The 22,281-nt window shown below is 39.4% G+C and overlaps 1 protein-coding gene across 2 annotated transcripts in view; it reads left to right on the forward strand.

Moving 5' to 3' along the window:
• Positions 1 to 19,423, forward strand: part of LOC128299055 (SOX domain-containing protein dichaete) — a 125,194-nt gene extending 105,771 nt beyond the window's left edge. For both annotated transcript variants that reach the window (XM_053034902.1, XM_053034903.1), the window contains exons 4-6: positions 4,511 to 4,705; positions 4,807 to 4,889; positions 17,972 to 19,423. In XM_053034902.1, coding sequence (XP_052890862.1) covers positions 4,511 to 4,705; positions 4,807 to 4,889; positions 17,972 to 18,709 — 1,016 coding nt within the window. In that variant the 3' untranslated portion in view covers positions 18,710 to 19,423. The remainder of the gene's footprint in view (positions 1 to 4,510; positions 4,706 to 4,806; positions 4,890 to 17,971) is intronic.
• Positions 19,424 to 22,281: the final 2,858 nt, after the last annotated feature.

The raw sequence follows: 22,281 nt of genomic DNA on the forward strand, positions 1-22,281 counted from the left end.
GTAAACTCTGGGAGCATTACACAAATTGAAAAGTGCTCTCCAAACTAACAAACCACCAGCGCTAGCCATATTTCCTGGCGCTCGGTGGTTTGGTTTTGATTTGAATAATTAAACAGCGAGCATTAATGATCGGAAAATGATGGCTGCCGAGAGCCGCGTAGGCAGTTTGCAGTCTGTACTTATTGTTTTAAATTTGATGAAATAGAATATGAGTTGGTATTAACAACTAGAAGTTTGGTTTCTATGCTACTGATGAGAACACTAGTTTCCGAGTGTATTTTATTATAATTTCAATTTACTCTGCTGTAAAAAGAAGGAAATAATCAAATCAGCTACGTGAAACTGTATTAAAAAGATTATCATAATATCGTAATAACTAAGAGCATTTCATTCTAGCATCACACAACCTTTGAGCACAAGGAGAATAATTCATTATTCAGATTTGCCACTAGTACACTGCACTGAAAAATGGCTTAGCTTATGTTATATTAAAACCTTGTCTCTTCTATTACTGATGGAAATCTTAAGAACAGGTGGAGCAGATAGGAAGCATTACCCTCATACAGGAAAGAAGTCTTTCCTCAAACCCATCGAAAAGCATCCTTTAACAATCACGCGTTAAATCTTCTCCGGCGTTCATATTAGGTCATTTATTGCTTCATCCGCATGGTGAGATTAAGATCTTTTCTAATACAGGGATTTCGGGCATATAATTAACTTGTTCGGCAAGTTATTGAAGTGCACAGAAGATGGCGTTGACAAGTTTGGCAGTACTATTGAGTGACGGTAGAATTGCTATGGATTTGACAGTAGCTACGTTGCTATTCGCTGTCCACTTTGCCAGCAGCAGTGTTGCCAGCAATATCATTCAACGATTGCTCAACAGTTCTGCCGCACATGTCAACGCTATCTTCTGTGCAATTCAATAATCTTCCGAGTAAGTTAATTATATGCCCGAACAAAACAATATCTCACTGAACTTGTCAATATAAGCCCCGAATACCCTGTAATATCTAAATCAAAAGATCGTCTGATCATTCCCAAGGAGCGTAGCAGTATGCTGTGGCCATTTTCATCATTCTCCACGATTTTCCTACCTTTGGTAGTGTAGAGTTCTCTTTATTTCTATTCGTTCGACAGTTCCGACTCGTTCGACGGTTACCATTCAACTGCCCATTAATGCTAGGTATCCCGGAGTTCCCTGTTTACGCTTCACTCTCCCAGAGTCGAGATTCTTTAGACAGTTACATGTGTGTTTACTTTATATGAGCCAATACTCTACAGGTAGTTACTCTCTTGAGATCGAATTGAAGATATTCTACTTTACAAGCTATCACACACAGAGGAGCGATCCACAGTGCAAACAAATGCGAATAAACGAACCTTGTATGAAAATCTAGCATAACGGATGGCGAGTAGGAATTAGTGATACCTCCTTCATGGATGTTTTCTTGATATATAGTACGATATATGTACCAAGAAGCTTGAACCTGGAAATATCTAACCTTCATCAACGATGCATTTGCAATAACTGTCGAGGTATTATTTATATTAACAAAATCAACAAGAACTCAACTTGTGGGTTTTTGTTGCTGTATTACTGCAAGGTACTTATAGGTACCATATAACTAGGTATAAGTACTTTATAACGCCGTTATCGGCTCGGGTCGATATCCCATAGCTCGATGTGCTCAATTTTTGTGTCTCACCACAATCCGGCAAGATGTTCTAAAGCTATAGCTACCATTTTACATGAGAATGGAATATAAACCAGTAAATCATACTCACCTGATAGTTCCAACCGAAACATATACAACAAATAGTGTAGTTTATAAGGTATTTTTGTATTAAAAATGTAAACGATATGACAGATGTGTTTGCCGTACTACTACTTAGTACAAAAATCAATATTTTAGTACATTGCCACCAAATTTAGTACTTCATCAATAAGTACGTCCATTTAGACGTTAAACATCAGAAAGCTAGCAGGAATAGAATTCTATTTCGGATTTTAGTTTGTTCTACAGATTTTTAGATTGGGCTACACTACAGACACCATTCAAGGGTTGTACCCAAGTAGCCAGATTTGCTTAAGCAGCCAATTTGGCAACGCTAAAGTTCGATCTTTAAATAGGTCGTTTGCAGTAGATAACCAGCCTTGAAGTTCCGCGAACTTTTAAGCAACCTTTAAGCAGCCCTCGGCCAAAACGTCAAAAAATGTGAATGCCTGACTACACGGTAGAGCTGTTCATATTTATGGCTTTATGTTTCTTTTTTTCTTATTTATTAATTATCATTTTATGAGAATCGAACCTAGGGGTTTTCAGAGACAGCAGAACAACTACTTTACTAATTCGGCCATTTAGTTTTATTACGTCACACCCTACAAAATACATATATAAATGATACCAATCTAAATGGAAGAAGTTAACATTTTCGTGTACATTCTTTTTCATGTTTTGTCTATTTAGGTATCAATTGTTATTTCGGATTTTTATTAAATTATTGCAAAATAATTGTATTTATATTTTTATGTATCGTTGACTTTTATTACACAATAACACAAAACAAACGAATACCACTTATTACCACTTTCAATCGGCGGGTGCTACGTACTTTGCCGTAGTTTGTGAGCCTTAATCACAGAAGAGCCTCATCAACCTTCATCGTACGCATGAATCAGATGCAAATTGGAATCCAGCACGTTGATTTAATACACCTTTACGCGGATTAAAACCATTTTATTTTCACTTACAACTTCCCGAAACGGATGGCGTCGTTTGCGGAGCCGTCATTTGACAGTAGAGCTATCATATTGTAAACAAAGTTCCATCGAGTACCGTGTGCTTCCAAAAGAACCGCATAGTTCCGTCCGGAACCTTTAACCGACTACTTTGGAACTCAATAGTTCCATCGTGCGCTGCGTGCAGTTTAAGCACCCCCAAGGTTCACACACGGTTCGCTTTTTCACTAAGCAGCCCTCTAGCAGCGTTATGGTTCGATTTCAAACGTTTCAGGCTATTTGGGTAGTACATTTAGCACACACGAATCGCACATGAATGCTCTAGAAAGTATTCATGCATAGTGAAGAGTTTAGTTTGACTAAACTACATCTGTTCTACCAAATTCGAACACCAATCGAACTCCACAACCGAACACGAATTTAGTCAATCGTGATCACTCTGTCCGATAATCGTTGAAGCATAGACTCTGTTATGATGCAAACGGGTTTTTTTTTAATTGAACCCAAAACTTTCCTTAGACGACGATAGTTATGTTACCGGAATAACCTGCCACCGAAAAATACTACGCTTCATAAACATTGGAACAGAGCTTCGAAGTTCGGTGCATAAAAACATATTGGTAGCAGTTAAAACACACACACACCAGCCATCGTTCATTTGTTGCAGTGCAGCGTGTAAGCATGGCTAGTGCATTTTTCCCCGAAACGAACACTTCACAACTTGCTTCACGTTATGCACAAATCGGTTGGCCGCTCCTTGGACTGCGAATGAAGGGAAACCACTTCACTTTACCGGTATCACGGGTATGATTGTACCCTCTGGCCAACTTGCCACCAGAGAGGCATAGAGGGACAAAGCGCACTGTGATATACAAAAAAACTCGCACACACACAGGACCCAGAGGGTGATGCAATGATGCGATGGAAGGGACAAAACAGTGCAGCGTCATTGTTGTTAAGGATGTGAGCAAATATTTGTAGTTTTGCTGGCATGACGTGTAATCGGGACGCCCTATCCCACCACCGGGAGGACACTCTCATCCTCCGGAGTTCAATTTCCGGAATGATTCTCATCTTTTGCGTCCAACGCAAACGTTTGTGGCGGGGAGGGTGGGTTCGGAAACAATGGTGTGATTTGTTTACCCATTGCGATAGCTGGTCGAACGTGAGGCGCGTCCTGCGTACATTTGCCGACCGATTGTGAGGATTGTGTGCACTATTTGCACTGGAATCATATGCTTGTCGATCGGGGAGTTTTGTTTTTTGTGTTCGTTGTTGTTACTGCAACAATGCGCCCTATGCACGCGGTAGGTTCAATCTGGTAGGTTAAATTGTTTAGGGCAGTTGGAGTATGTAGGAGTTTTGTGTTTTGCTTCGGCACTGTTTACAACATTATTGGAGAGTTTGCGTTGCTGGTTTTGCAAAATTAATGGGAAACCAATCATGGGCTAAGCAGCGGTGCATTGAATAGGTGCCTCAACTATTCTACTTCAGCTGGATTGATATCCAATCCATCAATACCATAAGGGGTTTGAAGGATGAAGGTAAAATTAAGCATTGTAATCAATAGTCTTACGAATACAGCAATACGCTTGATTGAGTATTTTTCCGTCCAATATTATAAATTGCTATTTTGTGTCGTTATAAAAAGCAGAATAAATCAATGTATTTTAGCACGACGAGCTGACGAAATCACTTTATTAACATGTCCCATAAAAGATTTGTCAAAGGTCGTCTAATTGAGTCATTTTCCATCCTTCCACAAAGGTGCCGAGTGGAAGCTATTAACGGAAGACGAGAAGCGACCCTTCATCGACGAAGCGAAGCGTCTGAGGGCGATGCACATGAAGGAGCATCCGGACTACAAGTATCGGCCGCGCCGGAAGCCGAAACCGATCCGGCGCGATGGATACCCGTACCCGATGACGTACCCATCGGTGCCTGTCGATGCACTGCGGGCCGGTAAGTAAGCGCGAGCGCCCAACCTGGTGGCCAAACACCTCCGCTTGAGAAGCAACAAAAAAAAAATCCTCATCTTCATCTGATTTCTCGAACCGCCGTAGGTATTACGCCGAGCTACTTTGCACCGGGCGCTCCCTACCATTTAGGAAGCCATTTGTCACAAGCCAGTCCACCCACGACACAGGTGAGTTTCAATTATGGGGATAAATGGCCGGTACCGCGGCGGTATACGGTACGGTACGCCGCGATCAGATTGAAACGATCGGTTGGTGAAGATGGGGTTTTGTGTTTGGGAAGCACAATAGACACAATGCACCATCAGGCGGTGGCCGATCATAAGCATTATTTTGTTTCCGAGTTTGTGTACAATACACTCATTTTCAAGTTTCATAGTTTTGTTCTGTTAATAGTCCAATGTGTGGTAATATGAATTTAGTTTCATACACTTTTAGTCAGAAATTAGTTATTAGTGCTTTATTGTTTTGCTACATCTAAATAGATATTTAAACTTAAATGAGCAAAAACTTGTAAGAAAAAAACGTTATTTGTTTTAGAAATCAAGGAAAAAAGTTATAAGAAACGATGTTAACAATACTAAAGTTATGAAAAATATTATTGGAACCATACCAGGATATCCTTAATTTATGCTGCAACAACTGTGAAAAGTCGAAATTTTTACACAAAAAGTGAAATATAATCATCCTATTCGTTACTGATCACAAGGTTTGAAAATAACCTTTATGTCAACAAAGTTATAGCTGAGTTGGAGTTTAATTCAACCAAGATCTTTGGGAATAAGCTCTTTTTGGAGTGGTCCTGGACACAATTCAATTATTTACTTTTACCATCAATATTGATGAGTTAATGAATGAATACTTCAGGAATATTCTTATAACTATACACTACTGGCTGCAACCATTCTGTACATAAAGATGTCTAGAACATCTTTCTGAATGCAGAGTATATAAAACGTATTTCAAACATGCTGATCGTGTGACTAGCTCTTCTGAATTGTCTAGAAAAGTGGTCAGCAAAATTTAGCTCTTTGACACTTTCATAATAGTCCACTCCATACGAAGGTTGTTATATTTTTTTAATGGTTGATAAGAATATTACTATCACTGTTATTACTAGAATATTACATTATTTAAACTCTCCTTGGGCTTTTTTATATGCATGGTGGACATCTTCACATGCGCTGAAGTTTCGGCAACACAATATTGGATATTTAAGTATTCTAAGTATTATAGTTAATGTTCTGGGTCTTTAAAACTCATACCATGTGCCTCTTAACTCCGAGAAGTCTGACTATTGGTCATTGGTTGACTAGATATTAGTAGAAATAGTCACCAAGAATTTCAACAATTAATGTCCACAATTTATTTTGGGTCATTGTATGGATATAGCTCAATATAGACATTATTGAGACATCGACATAGACATAATAGAATTATGCATTATGCATGAACAATTTACTTCTTGCTATCCCTGCACCTAGTGGGCATTTATTCAAAAAATTATAACCAAAAACACAATCCTTCCCAGAAGTCCTTGAAACATAATCGTTTGGCATAATTTTGTTTGTTTCCAGCGTGTTCGAGTAATGCAACAACGCTTAATTGACACAGCGTCTCAACTCTTCCTGTCGAGCCAAAACACAACAGCTCCACTCAATAGCTCCGGAAGATAAAACCTTTGTAGCTACTCGAGTGTCTAGTGTTCCAAGTACCACTCCTGACTGGATTGTGAATGGTTATTACCTTGCCGTTTGTGGAGGGAATCTCCTCTTCACAGCGAACATCTCAACAGACGTGCGATGTGAAGGTGGGATCTTGCCCAGCACACACACACACACTCCGGATGTTACCTTTGCGCGGCCCCCGGGGTCCCAATGTCTGGAGGAACCGGGTCGCACCGGTAGCACCTTGATTGAGAAATTTGTCACTCACTTGATTAGTTATTTGTCATGCTGATGGCTGCGCGAGATGCGAGCTGTGGCTGTGCGAAGTGGCACAGGAAATGGCTCCATTTGTTCGTGGGTCTGATTTCGTGGGAGGCTGACTTGTGCGTTGCGAGTGATGGCAGTGTCGTCAGCTGCCAGCAACAGTAGCAAACGTTCCGGAGTACGAAGTTAATTAACTTAATTGCATACACGCCGTCCAGGAGAACCGGGCCGTACAAGCCGTGCAGTGACATTGTAAAAGCATTTAAATTCCACTGGCTAGAGAAAAAGAAGTTCATGTTTCTTTCCAACCTTTACAAACTACAAAAAAAGAGAAAAAGCAGATGGTTAACAGAGCTGTGGGGATTGAAAGACACAGCAACACAGCCGAAAGGAAGTGGGAAAATGGAACGGCGGCCACTGCTGATAGAAACATTTTGACTGTGAAATCATCTATAATTGGAGCCGATTATGATTAAGATTTCTTCTTCTGCCTCTCGGCTACCTTTTGCCTCTTGGTTTGGCGTCATTCTACCTTCTTCGGGGGTTGGTGCTTTTGCACCAGTTTTATGGCTTGAAGTGGTACCGACGATCAGTCAGATCGCAACCAGCGCTAGCAGCACTAGAAGCGTTTACAACGAACCGTAAACAGGTTTTCGGTTGCCATGGCGATGTACTCCTGCACTGAACAACCGTCAAACCGTCGAACCGATGATACCTACCAAATCCTACCCCGCGGGACACTCTCTCCCTCAAGAACATGTGGTTCCCGTTGATGAAGTTGTCTATGAAGAAGTGATTCCACTTCGGGCGGACTCGAGCGAGAAAGACCGATAGAGTGAGTGTGATGAGTGTGAAGGAAGCATAACGCTGTGTTTAAAATGATTACAAGATTAATTTGATGATTTAACACTTTAGAGGTTGTTTCGGTTTTGCTTTACACCGTAACTACCTTCTTACGACGACTTTCGCGCTTTCACGCGCTGTTTTGTTTCTTCGTCATGTTCGGGTCGTGATCGGGCGGCTGTTGGCTCATCCGGCACTTGTGGCGAGTCGAGTTAATCGGGAGGATTTTTTTTCTTCCTCTCTTGTTTCGTTGTTGTTGTGGTGCCCTCCCCGAGTTGAGGTTTAAGTGATAATTCGACGGTTTCCACTATGACCGATCAAATTATAGGAATTATCGGGCTGTCGGTCGGTAGTTATTTTCATTTATTTCGATCGATTTGACTCGAATGCTCGCCACGGTACGGTGGGATGATTTCGATTGGGGGTTGTTTTTTTTTTTCATCTTTCTTCTCCAACCTTAAAGTCTTATGCTTTCGTTGCGCGGCACACTGGTGTGGTGTATGTTTTTATCCGCTCGGTTTAACACGGTAGCGATGCGATGCGGTAAACGGTGCTAAACGGATGGGGATGATTGTTTTAAACGGCAACGGTTTAATGATTAAGTGGTAGAATTTGACGGGTACCAGTTTGATGGATTGGTATTGATCGCTGCGATTGGTAATCGTTGTAATTTGACGGTGGGATGGTGTCGATAATTACAGCATAATTTAATAAGTGGTTGTAATATTCAAATAAGGGGTTATGAGATGCTCGTGAAGCGAATGTCTTAACACATTTTATAAAAAATACTTACTGTTGCTTAATCTCAAATTTGAGACAAAATTGTTTTGAAAATACGAAATAAATCAATTTCAATAGAAATATTATACCTTTTAAGTTCCTCAACTATAACTAACTGATATAGTTAGTATATGATCTTCAATTTGGAGATTGATCTTTGTAACAGCTACACTGTTTGAATATAACAAATCCAACCACAAAGGTACATTGCGTATCTGTTTTAATTAAGATGCTCGTAGATATCTTAATGTACCGAGTGATTGAAAACAAGTTAGAACAAATTAACTCACTTCTAGGACTTAAATCTGAGCTAGTGAATTAGAATGAACTCACTGAGACTCATTGAAACTCACTTATGAAGATTTATTCTTCTTGCGGATTCGGATTAACTCACTCTTTTCTTCCTTACCGACACAACAACCTCAAGGGATCTAGGCCTGTAATTTCTGGATTTTTGTGAGTTTATTTAGCCGTAGCTTTCCGTCTTTCGTACGGGCAACTCACTCTCTAGTGAACATTTAATCATTCATTGATCCTGAATCAGTGTGTTACGTTACTGCTAGAGATGTTAATGTATTTGCAGATCAGTTCAGATCATAACTTGATCTTGTGATCTTACTTGATATTCAAAATAAATGGAATTCTTAGACGAACAACCCTTAAGAACTTTAAATATCTATTCGGGGCTGGACATGTTTTGATTGTGACTTAAGTGAGACTGAATGCGTAAGATATTCCATTAATTAATTTGAAGCCAAACTCCTGTTAAAATGTGAGTTAATATCAATAAAACATTTATTGCAATAAAAGCAGTATAAGCATATTTCTTCATTAATCATATTGTAAGCATCATTCGAATTGCAATATTTAGTACAAGCATTTCCTGTCTATTATATTGAAATATCTATTTAAAATGGATGTCAAAACATTAACAATGTTAATGCACTCTGCTTCATCGGTAGTGGACAAGTGGATATTAGAAGAGCTCTAACTCATTTGCCTGTGAAGGGCCAAGTTCGACTGGAAAATAACGTATCAGCAGTATTTTTTACACTGCAATCGCCTCCTCTAGATATGCATCTGAGTTAGTCTATTTTTTTAGATGAGAAACAATTCTAGAAAAAAAAGAGAGGACAATTCTATGTCGAGATTAGCTCAGACCATTTTGGCACTGAGAAAATTTGTCAACTACTTAATAAATAAATAGTTTTGAAAATGATTTGATTTAATGTTTGATTTAATTTAATTGAATTGATTTAATGTATTGACTTCATTTAATTAAATTTTGGCCAAAAAATAGCAGCAAATTAAAGCATTTTTTAAGGTTATGTTTGTTTACAGCAACCCAGGAGCTCAGTGATGCAAATAATCGAGATTAGGTCCGTTAGCTGAGAGAAAATAGTTAAAACAACACAAAACCTTCAAAGCAGAATTGCTTCAAGAGAGCTATTCCCATGACAATCCTCCAGCCCATCCAATATATGTACCGCGTCAACACTTGATTCGATTCATCTCACTCACAACCGTTCGGCCCTGATTTAACCGATTTTCCGAACGAACCAACGCAAATCATCTGCATCATCGGCGGCACACATCTCGCCCTGGGAATCATGATCAAACTTCTCATTAGCTGGAAAAGCTGTGCGAACCGAACAAGCCGGTCATCGATCGGAATTTTTCGGAACCAAACCCAAGGCACGCTCATTCATTGGAAGGTCGAATCGATTCCGAGGATCGAATTTTCCACCCCATTTGTTATGGGCCGTCCGATTTCTCACTCCGAAACATCTTCATCTGGATGAAACGGGTGGAAATCGATTTGGTGTACGAGAAAAAAGAAACGGTACCGGATCATTGAAACTGATCCAATTTCTCAATCATGACGATCAGGCGCAGCAGTTTGTAGATCGATGGGAACACACCGTGGAATGATTAGGATAATTTTACAGCACTGTTGGGGCGAAGCGTTCTAAACGGACGGCACTAGGAAAGCACTGGTTGAGAAACATGCTGTAATCATTAGGACCAACCATTTTTTCCCATGATCCAGAAGAATCATCTCGTTGGGTGCGATGATGCGTATTTGTTTAGACAATGGGGAAAATAGTGGAAAATTGCTAGAATAACAATGCCGGGTTCCGCTCGAACATACCAATTTTTTGGCGATATTCCACTGGAGGCACCCATCGTTTCTCACGATTCCCGTACTGATATGGATGTGTTGCAATACGGGAATAAGTAAACCAAGCTGAAGGAGAAAGCAAACACTTGAAAACAATGACAGAATGGAATTGAGTTAAAAAAAAACTGTCGGCCATGATTCGAAATACCAACAACGCGACAGTTTGAAGGTGAAACCAACCAAAAAATGACGACCATCTCGGAGGGTGTCATTGTCAAAACTCTAAACATTCTATTGTCGGATGCAATGCAAACACTACACCACGCACCATTTGCGTACACCAAGTGTATGGGGAAGTATCCGAATCGTCGGTGTAATTATACGCACCTCAAAACGCACCAACCCCTGCCTGGTGAGTGTTCGCGGGAAAGGCTTCACCCGGGACACGGGACACTTTCCCATACCCGTTTTATTTTTCCGGAATAAAAAGTGGGAAATTTGTTTGTTTTATTTGCTATTCTGTGCTGTAGAAATAAAACAAGTGTGTTTATTTAGATGACTGTGATGATGCGATAATGCAGTGTGATTTAAACTTGCACGCACCCATCATCGAGAGAAGCCTTTGATAGGGATAGTGTTTGCTCTTATGCGAGGGTGAAATGTTTTTTCTTCTATAATGGTTTAAGAGCGTATTTTAAAAAAGGTGACAAAACTGTTGGTTTAGAAATATTTAAATTGAGGTTGTTTTTATTTGGTAATAATGACATAAAAAATATTATTTTAACGTAAAGCTATAATAATAGCTTTTATAATTAATTGTCTCCTTTAGTATGATGTATATAAAGAAGGGAATATATTTATTTAATAATTGTAAATGAAAATTCTAACTAATTCTATCTAATACACAACTCAATAGGAACTAGCAAATATGTTTCATTTTCCGTATACAGTGGTGTACAGAAATGTAATGAAATGACTAGTTTTACACTATTTATTTGATTATTTATTATAAATCACATTAAATTAACTATGTGAGAGCATATTATTATGAGATGTTGTTATGTTTCACATCAACTGTTTGTATTAATGTTTTCTTAACAAATTAAATATTTCCAGTTAACGGATATAGATTCAACTAATGATCTTAGTTTTAAGGTCTTTGATGATATTTTTAAGATATCCTTAAGCAGATATTACTAATCGCTAAAAAAAGACAATATTTAGCACAGTCTTAGCAGGGGGTTCCCTAGGAGTCTTAGAAATCTAGGATTTCCTAGAATTGAATTTGAATAATTGAAAGTTTGATTTGTTTTACGAAAAAACTGGTCATTTAAATAAGAGAATTTGACAACTCTTGTTAAGGAAAGTTTTACTCTTGGAGAAATAGAAGTTAATACTAATGTATTAAAATAGAAGAAAATATAGCGGAATTAGTGTAAAGCTGACTAGTTAGTTAGTTATGCAAACAAGATTAAAATTATTAAATGTCTGTAAGGAATCTCAAAATTGTACAAATTGATTAAAAATACCATGGCAGTGCAGTAAAATGTGAGAAATACTTCTGTTTTGAAAATCATTCCACAAACGAATGGGCCTGACTAGTGTATTTTATTTAATGATGAAGCAATGACTTTTGAACTCCATGAAGCTGTAATAAGTAAAAATATTTTCATCCGGATACAGCAAATGTAGTAAAGTTATACCTATCTATCTACAAGACTATTAAATTCAGATATTTTTCACCCTCGAATTGCATCAAGCAAACAAAAAACAAACAAAAACTGCAAGAACTGCTCAGAGTCCAACACAAACACCAACGTTGCAGAAATTACACGGCTGTCAGACAATGTTAGTAGCATCGATTGATTGACGCTCGCGTTGAAGTGCCAGTGCAAAATAAAGGGAAGCTGCCTGAGGATTTCTGTTCTTTAAAACCCATTGAACTTTCAACGATGAGCTCCAGATTCCAGCATCAATCGATATGATTGCGGATAACAGATAACACGAATCATGCAGCGCAATCTCGCTTAGAATCTCGGGAAACACAAAACAGGGAAAAATCAAACAAGCAAAGCGGAACAATGCTCGGGAATCCTCTAAACAAACTCATGCCATTCCCTTTCATGGGCACCTGATAAACTTGCGGAGCCTACTACCACCACCGCGTAAAGTGTAAAGAAAGAAATTGAAAATATTATATTTATCGCATCATTTCTTTTAATAATATACCATTAAAAGAATTCATCATCACCTCTTTTTTTTTGTTGGTCCACTCCACTGTGGTTTGGTCAGCGTTCCGAGGGCGTGCTTGTGTGTCGTAATGTACGCTGCCTTTCGAAATTTCTCAGGTTGTTAGGATGAACGACGTCTGCGGTGTGCTGCCTGATGCTGCTTGTCCAATAATTACCAGCCTACCGAACAATTTCTCAGTAGGCAATGTTTCAGCCCGCTTGCCCATTTTATTTAGGCTGTCATGGTTGTGGCAGTGCAACGGTACACCGGAGGTTACGGTGCAGCCTTCGTTACTCGGTTGCCATGGTTGCCCCTATAGGGTGCTAGGATGTAATTATGTTTTTAACACTTTGTTCTTTCCACTGTATCATTATCCGTTCAGTTCAACACTCACCTTGGCGTTTGCTGTGTGAATCTTTATTTGTGTTTGTTTTACTGTGTTTTGGGAACTATGTGCTTTACGATTTTTAAAAATAGTTATTATTTTCTGATTTTACTTTTTATTTAATTGGAAATGGAAGGTCTATCATTTTGCGCAAAAATGGTTGCACAATCTTTTGCCAAAAAGAAACGTTCCATTATAATTCGTTAGGCATTTTTGCACCGTGTGAGCTAAAACCTCACTGTTTTACAAACAAATAGAATCAAATAAATATATGTGTACAAGGAAATCACAACCACAGAAGCAATGGCCTTCGGCGCTACCATTTTGTCACCCTTGGCTCAATAATGGTGTTGTTTGTTTTGATTTGATTATGGGGCTTTTTAGTCTAAAGGTCTCTACCACACAGGATAAGGTGTCCGACGTTAAACAAACAAAACCAAAAAAAGTCTCACACATTCTTCAAGTCTATGGAACAGAATGGAAGGAAAATTATAGTCTCAGAGTGTGCCCCAAGGACATTTGTACCGGAACCTCCTCACTATGCCGATGAGAGCAAAGGACTCGCAACAAACATCTGCCATTTGTAGGGCGTGTGACGCGAAATGCTGTGGGAATGCCACCGATGAAGCACTCCCGTGTGCTTAGGGTGCTCCGCGGAGATACAGCCCAAGTACAAGCGCAACGACGCAACGCACAAAGGCGAGTGACGATCGGAAAAAGTCAAAACGTCCAACAACGAACGAAGTGATGATTCGCATTTCAATCAGCAGCAGCAGTAGCAGAACACAAAAGAATCCAACCGGAAGCTGACCAAAAGACTAAAACGCCCCATAAGCCGTCTAATTATTGTCCATTAGCCGAAAGGGATGGAATGGATGGTGTTAAACCGGGGTATTATTTCTGCAAAAACGGACGGAATACCGTGGGTCAAGTCAAATTAAGACATTCTTTTGACTTTTTTCATCTTTGTTGCTTTGTTGCTGAAGAAATAGGGAGGGAAAATGGAGCTGGGGATGGGGTGAATTAGTTCGTTGTTAGCGAACATGAATGGGAAGTGAGAAAAAAGGGCCAATACGATAAGAGTGTTCTTAGAAATTATGAACTATATAAAATACTAAACAGATCTCAAAATTTAAGCTTTACAAGAATCTAAAGTTTTTGAAAAAGAGTTCCTGTTGAGTGCGATTAAATCATTACTAACGATAAATCGAAAAATGGAATTGGAAAATGTAAAAAAAAAACAGGAAAACGAAGAAACTATTAAATAACTTTGAACGACTCAAATGCAAAGAACAGAACAGAAATGAAATGACAACATCTCTAAAAAACCCGCGCCGAAAAGGCTCTAGAAATGAAGTCAAAACGTAAGAATGCACTGACAAAAGATGACACTCAAACAATGGCCGCTTAACGAGCGTCTCGTTCACGCTCGATCACGTTCGCGAATGTGGCAAGGTGTTGAATGAAAAAAAAAAAAACGCGCACACACAACAACAACAGCATGCATACGCAAAAGAAACACGCCAGATGGAAGGAAGTTCAGTTGGTTGGGAAAGGAGCCAAAGCGGTGTGAAGGGAGGTTGCGCACAATAACGGCGCATTCATTACTGGTTATTTATTTGAAGTTATTTATTATTTTCTTGTTATTTAAATTCATAAACCCGCCAACGTCACCATCCCAACGCCAAACAATCTTTGCGCGTTCTCTCCGCCTTCGGTTTCAACGATGTACTCTCCCCCATAGCCGTCGGATCCACTTTGGCCGGTGGATGGTTCTTTCCGGGTTGCATCTAACTGCATTTCGGTTGCAGTTTCAAACGACCTTCGTCGACGGGGAGACGTTTGCTGATCTACATCGCCTATTCACGAGACACTCGATTAGACGTCTAATCCGTGTTGGTTGTGACAAAAAGAGAACTAATTCGCATTCTATTACCTTGTGCTTGTGCTATTCTATAGTCATAAGGATTTACCACAGGGTCCTAATGATTTAATTGGAATTAGTCGTACGTCTAAGTATACTCGCTAATGATACTGATACTGGGGCCATTCCTTATGAATGAAAAAAGTTTCCTTATTAAAGATTTCTTGGGAGTACGATGTGTTTACAGGACCAACAATTAATGCTGCTTTGACTATGTTTTATTACACGATCGCCACGACATATTTAAAAACAAAAAAATGAATAAGTGAATTAAAAAAACTCGACATTAATACATGTAGTGCCAGATTCTGGGGAATAACTTATCAACACTGCCGGAATGGGATCAAATCTCGATTAGATTACATTCTCCAGATTCTCTAGAAGTTGCGACTAAATCAGTAGGGGTATTTCAAGTAACAGATAATCGAATTTAATCGTCTGCCTACACATGATAGGCCAATTGGGATAGAAGTTGTAGAACTAAATAAAAATAAGGTACAGGCAAAGAATGTGATCTATACTTTTGTTTAATTAATACTCTTTTAATTGAACTCACTTTTCCAAATCTTATTGTAAAATAATAGAATTTTAGCAGTTGTTAAACTTAACCTTATACCAATAGTTGGACGCTAATCATTATACTGTATGACTTGTCTCAATAATGTTCTGCTTTATTTTCACTTTCTTTTAACTTTCATCAGTTTTACACTGAAAATGCAAATTTGAGAAGCTGTACAACTTATTGAAAGTTTGATTCTTTTCTAATGTTTTTTTAAGCTGTAACTAGGCTTGAAGTAGTTGAAATTGAGCTTAATTTTATCAAACCCATCAATAATTGTGTTTACTTGTTTTTATTTATAAGAAAATTTATCCAAAGGATTACAGTTATAAAGATGCATTCAACGATATATTGTTACCATATTCTTATATATCTTAATACTTATCTGACTTACTTGCAATGTAAGCAATTTAAAAAAACGAAATTGTTTTCGAAATATTAAGATATTTTTAATACCAGACATTAATTATCATATAATTATTATAAATTATTAAATTAAATCTAGCTACAAACACGCTATCATTATTCTTCTTAGAGGTTAATAACTTATCAGAGTTACATCTGTCCTATAGCGTAATGGCATGCGTTATTAAACCTATGTGTATTAGACCGAACGTAGACACTCGTGACCAAGAGATCTTCGTGTAAAAGTCTTCCTTTATGATTATTAACGGAAATAGTAAGCTACTTAAGAAATTTGCTATAATTGCATAAAATAATCATCTAAATCTAAATTAATATTATAAAATCACCTAGTGCATATACACACATTTAACATTTAAAAAAGAATTATTAACAATGGCAATTATTTGCTAAAGAGAAACTCATTTGATAAACAAAACATTGATCGTGTTTAGGCTGTGAAGCGTCTTACCTTCACATTCAGCACGGTACGCGTTGTGATCAGCCGGATTAGTATCGTCGCACAAGCCATCGCCATCCGAAAACAAGATATCGCCAGGCTAAGCTTAAACACCCCCCTAAGTGGAGGCACATGATCACCGCTCACTGCTTGCCACCACCATTTTGGCAACAACGCTAGACGGAAGCCAAACGGCGAAGAAGAGCTAATTTGAATATTAAAACAGCTGCACGCGGGAGTCGTGGGGCGGTTTTTATTATTATTTTATTTTCTGCAATAGCTGGCTTCCAGATCGCCGTTTTGTGTGTTCTTGAATGTGTGTGTGTGTGTGTGTTTTTAGTACAAGCGCATCGAAACCGATCGACACCGACGGTGGTGGCGTGTGGTGTGATCGACGCCACCGACCGTATGCGAGGAAGCTCATTCTGCCGAGGGGGTATCATATTTTAGCTTCTTGTTTTGTGGTAGATTATCGAATTTTTCATTTCACCGATTTCTCTTGTTGGTTTGCTGTTTTGCCCCTTTCTTTCGCCTACCCTCGGTTTACAAAGTGTGTTGCCGGGATGCGTCAGCCCTGGTTTGCTCATCTTGGAGGAAACGAAGTTGTCAAAAGGGTCTCTAAGGGGATCTTGCTGAATCTGAAGCAGATTGTTAACATTAGTCCCATCCTAAGCATCCAGAATGTGCAGAATGATCCTCTGCTGGTGTCGACCTGCACAAGATCGTCCAAGAGCTCCTACCCACTTGCCCGATGCCTCATTTACGAGCTGTACGACTGCTTTATTCATTTACAAGTTTATTGATGCATGGACAGTGGAGTTCAACGATGGATAAGCTCCATGTTTGCTACACAGCTTAATCCGTCCTCATCATATAATTGAAGCGAATGCAGTAAAACCACCGTAAACGATTCGCTTCTCTACTAGAGCAATCGTTAGGTTTCTGCACAGATGATGCCTTAGCGGATTACGAGGCATCCGTTTTTTATAGCACCACGTCGCTCAATTAAATCTGTCCAAGCAGGCAGTGAGTTGATCGTCCCAGTGTCAGGAAATAAGAGCAGTTTAGCCGTTTTATGGACGTTGATCGTGTGATCCGTGTGGTGTTACGATCGTGTGCGCAAAGTTCATACAATAGCACAGTAAAATCGGACAAAAAGTGGATGAACTTTTCAGATGTGAAGAAGTGTGAGATAAGAGTAATATAAATATAAAAAATAGGGAGAAAGACTGATTTGAATGATAGGAGGTTACCATAACAACCAACTTATTTTTTCGTTTGTTTGGGTTGTGTGTTCATCTTGTTTGATCCACTGTTAAACTGTAGTGATCACATTTGACTAAGCATAGTGATGTTTATTTAATGTTTTATTTAATGTTGTTTAATAATTAATTTTTAATTTAAATTTTTAATTAATAAATATTTTTTAATGTTGTTATTTAATGTTGTTTAATATTTAATATTTCAGTTTTTAATTTTATTTTAATATTGCTATTTCATTTTATGACATTGAACTATCAAATTGTGTTTCTTCTTGTACTTTAGAAACGATCTTGGGTTATTTTTTTTTCAAATGATTAATGTTTTTCTTCTCTTTCTACTGATCATTTCCAGTCATCGATCGCATCCCAGATGGACGTGTCGAAGTTTGCCCTCGACCGTAGTGCATACCTCAACACCGCCGCAGCCGGGGCCCTTTACGACACGACCAAATCGCAAACCAATCCGTACAGCGCCTATCTCGATCCAACCTCCGTCCTGACGAAGGCCTACTTCGACTCGAAGATGTACCAGGATCGGGCGCAGGCCGCCGCCAACTATGCGTTTGACATTTCCAAGATCTACGGCACCACCGCCCAGCAGCAGCTCAGCAGCAGTAGCGGCAACAGTGCCCAGCAGCAACACCAACAACACCAACAGCAGCAGCAACAACACCAACAGCAGCAACAGCAGCAACAGCAACATCAGCAACATCAACAGTCATCGCATCTGCACCATCCGCTGCATCATCAGCATCAGCTGCAGAACGGTGGCAGCAGCGGCAGCGGACTTGATGAGCGAGAATCGACACCCCAGCTGAGTGACGTCACGCCCGACATTAAGCCCCAGATCGTGGAACCGCTCGAAGGCTCGCCGCTGCACAGCCACAGCTATGGCGCTAGTCTGCTGGGCGGTGGTGGTGCCACAGCCTCCGGCCTGTATCAGTATTCTGCCGCGGCAATGGCTGCCAGTCAGGCGGCCGCTAATGGGAATGGCAGCTCCGGTGCGAATGGGGGTGGAGGTGGCAGCGGCGGCGGTGGTGTTGGTGGCACTGCCGGTGAATACCGACGGCCGCTCACCGTCATCTTTTGACCCAACTCCGAGCTGATGGTTGATCGAGACTACTAAGTAGCTTGGCAGCGGGCACTCAACGAAGTATACGAAGTCGTTTGTCAGCCGACCCTGCGCGACGGGAAATGGGCGACGGCACAGTCGAATGGTCGGCCGCGTGTATTGAAGCGATGCTCAAGCGAATTTTATTTATTTGCTAGATAAATTCACCTACCGATGTGGTAGGTGCCGGTGCAATAGAGTTGAGACGTTGGGGCGAACGTTGGGGGGTGTATTCAAACGTCACCGCAAGTAAATACGGAGGGCTATGGGGCCGGTGTAGAAATGTTGACCAACCGCCGCGCGCTGGTATATAAACCATTTTAAACGAAATTAATCTTAAAACATGCATGGAGGACAATTCTTATTGAACGAATTCAAACCACAAATCGTCAGGCAAGGCAAGTCACGAAGAGTTCGAACGATTTTCAAACACTCATTTCGAAACATTTATCCCTAGCTTATATAGTGTAAAGTCAAGAAGATGCTACGAAAGGTATGGGCCGGATACGTAATAAAGTTGCATCCACTTCACTCACGCACCCCAAGCGAGTGCATGCTGTCAGTCCGGATTAAACTGAACATGGCTTACAAAGTGAAGAAAGAAAGCATAAAATAACTAGATTATCGAAATTGAACACACGTAATGATAATTTTAGGAGTAACTCCATTTGAAACTAATTAAGTTACAGTTGAATAAAACAAACGAAAACATTTCGGAACGTATTTCGTGTGTGTGTGTGTGTATGTGCTTTAATATTATTTAAAGTTCCGTACAACAGTGAACAATAGTTAAAAGACTTCTAAAGTTATGATTTTTCTAACAATTCGGCCGTAGCATTTGATGCGAGATTTATATTGCATTTAATGATTTTCTCTGCAATACATAAACATTATTTGTAGTAATAATAATTCTGGTTTGATAAATTTCGCTGATTTAGCAATAAAATTAATCAAAATACTAAAATAATCACGTATTTACGGGGTTCGTTGCTTGCGAAGCAAAATCGAAGATCCGCAACGTTAGCGCCACCTAGATGTGAAGTTGCACAAGCAAGCAAAGTCATCACCATCGCATGCCTTCTTGCTTTCATCCTAAGCTGTATGCAATTCGCAGTACATGAGCTTTTTCCAAGCCAGGGATATTATTTTGTCCCAAAAGGTATGCAATTTGGGCTTCGTTTTTGAATTGTCAGTTTATTTTGTGGGTAATTTTCGATGTTTTAATGGAAATTTTCATAATTTATTATTGACACAACAAATGATTTTGTTTTTTAATCTGTTTTGTACCTCTGCATGGTATGACGTATTATGAGTACAAGAAAAGAAGGCATTTTATATTTCCTTTAGGGCGCCAAAGCAGAATAATTGTGATGAAAAAAATAACATACTTGAAATGAATGTATTCCGTCGCACTGAAGCTTATCGGTTTCGGTTCATTATTTGCAATTGTACGTCTTTAAAATGATGAAAATAAAACTTTCAACACTTCCACGTGGCTTTATGGCACGAAGCAAATGGGAATAAAATTAGCCAGCACACAAAAGCGACAACATCGGCCCCAACATGACGATGGATTGTGCCTAATGGCCGTGCAAAATCCCTTGCCCAATTGATATCGAAACACTCGAAGAAATGTTTTCTTCACGATAAAGCCACGCATGATTATGTTTCCACACGCTAGGGCAACGTCCCGGACGGACAGAAAGAAACGTTTATTCATTAGCACCAAAGTTTCCCCACCGTCTGGTCGGTACGGTTTGCTTTGTGGCAATAGAATGTATTTTGTGCGCGACAAATTGAAATTGCTTCACACCGAGTTTGCCGGTAAGCATTCTGCGTTCTACCACGGGAAGACACAAATTTGCCATGCTACGCCATGAAGTAGTGGTATGGAAGAAAGAACGCCGACATAAGCCCGTTTCGGAGAAGCAAGAATCTATTAAAAACTCTTCTCAATTGGCAATTGTCGATATGCAGCCCATTGCGTGACAGCACGCGAAAAACGGTCGCGTGGAAATGATCATGCAGGAGAACCGACCCACCGTGAAGGGATGGTTCGTCCTTGCACGGGGTTTGGAAAAGAAGGCTTTAACCATCAAATGCCTTTCCGTTGACATCTTTTATAAAGCAATTTGAACCTTGCCAAAGTGGACGTCCGATGCATCATTCTTCTAGACCAGTGGTCGGCAAAGGCCATCTAATGGTCTCAATAACCATCACTTGTTTAATTTTCTGTTAGGCACGGGACAACATTTAGGTCGAAATTCTTACTCTTTTTTATTGTTACATTAAAGATGTATAGTAATATTAATACTCTTTTTTAATGTTATTATTATTAAAATCTTGTATTTTCACTTTCGTTTCACTTTGAAAATGATAATTGTTTCATGACAAACAACATTTTGGTACGACCGAGTACACCCGGGATAAGGTGACCTTTCACCGTTTGGAGAAGGAAATGTCTTCAAACGAATGTGAATTGTACAATAGATTAAGCTACCATTAGTTGTAAACATGGCCGTTCTTGGCCAAATCTATTAATTTTTGTTGTAGATTTCGATACTCTTTGATTGTCTTCTTATATTGTTACAGTTTTTCATTTCCTTCAACCGCTTATTCCTAATGTTTTTACCATATCCTTTGATCCTTTATCGATGTTACAATTTTTTATTATTAAATGTTTACTTGTTTATTGTTTTCTTCGTTGTGTATGTCCCCTTCCATTTAATTTTGCATAGTTTTGAACTTACTATTACTTAACTATTGTATTATTTTTTTATTTTCATTTAAAATCTAATCATAGTTTTGTTGCATTTTGTTTTTATTATTTTATTTCTCTTTATTTTTAAAAATCGCCTTATTTGTTCATTTCTTTCAATTGTTTATTTCTTCTTAGATAAGAGATTTTGGTTTTTATTACTTTTTATATTCTATCTCTTCTTCTTTTAGTTTGATTTTTTTTAACACATCCCAACGTTGCCGATCCCTGTTTTCTGGACGTTCCGAAATCGAAAAGCGCGTTATGAACGTAGTACGTCCGCGACATCTTTTTCCGGTCAATCGAAACCACACGTGCACCGGACAGCTTCCAATTATTCGCACCAGAAACGAACAGAAAAGACGGCGATGCGTTTTCTGATTGAATAACAATAATGTCTTCCTGTTTTGCCTTCCCCGGGCATCGGTCTAATCTGGCCCAATGCGGGATCCGTCCAACGGGGTTTCACGATGGAAACGACGATGATTCAGGACGAATGACTCCACACCCACACACACACACAAGGTGCGAAAAGAGTGAAAGAGAATGTGTCATCAAATTAGCGCATTTCTCTTCCAAGCTAGGCTGGGGCCGCAAAAGGTGGTGCCGCAATAACCCAGCAATGGTAATAAAATCTGAATAAATGTTAGCTTGCAGAAAATGTTTTCCCCCTTCCCACCGACCGGTGCCTTCTAAGCCGATCGTCCCGTCGCAGCCTGTCCCGGTTTGAATTTCGTATGCAGCAGTACAGCACGGAACCCGGCTCTCGACACCTTCAACGATGCCAGCGACG

Source organism: Anopheles moucheti, chromosome 2 (genome assembly GCF_943734755.1).
Source record: "Anopheles moucheti chromosome 2, idAnoMoucSN_F20_07, whole genome shotgun sequence".
Lineage (NCBI taxonomy): Eukaryota > Metazoa > Arthropoda > Insecta > Diptera > Culicidae > Anopheles > Anopheles moucheti.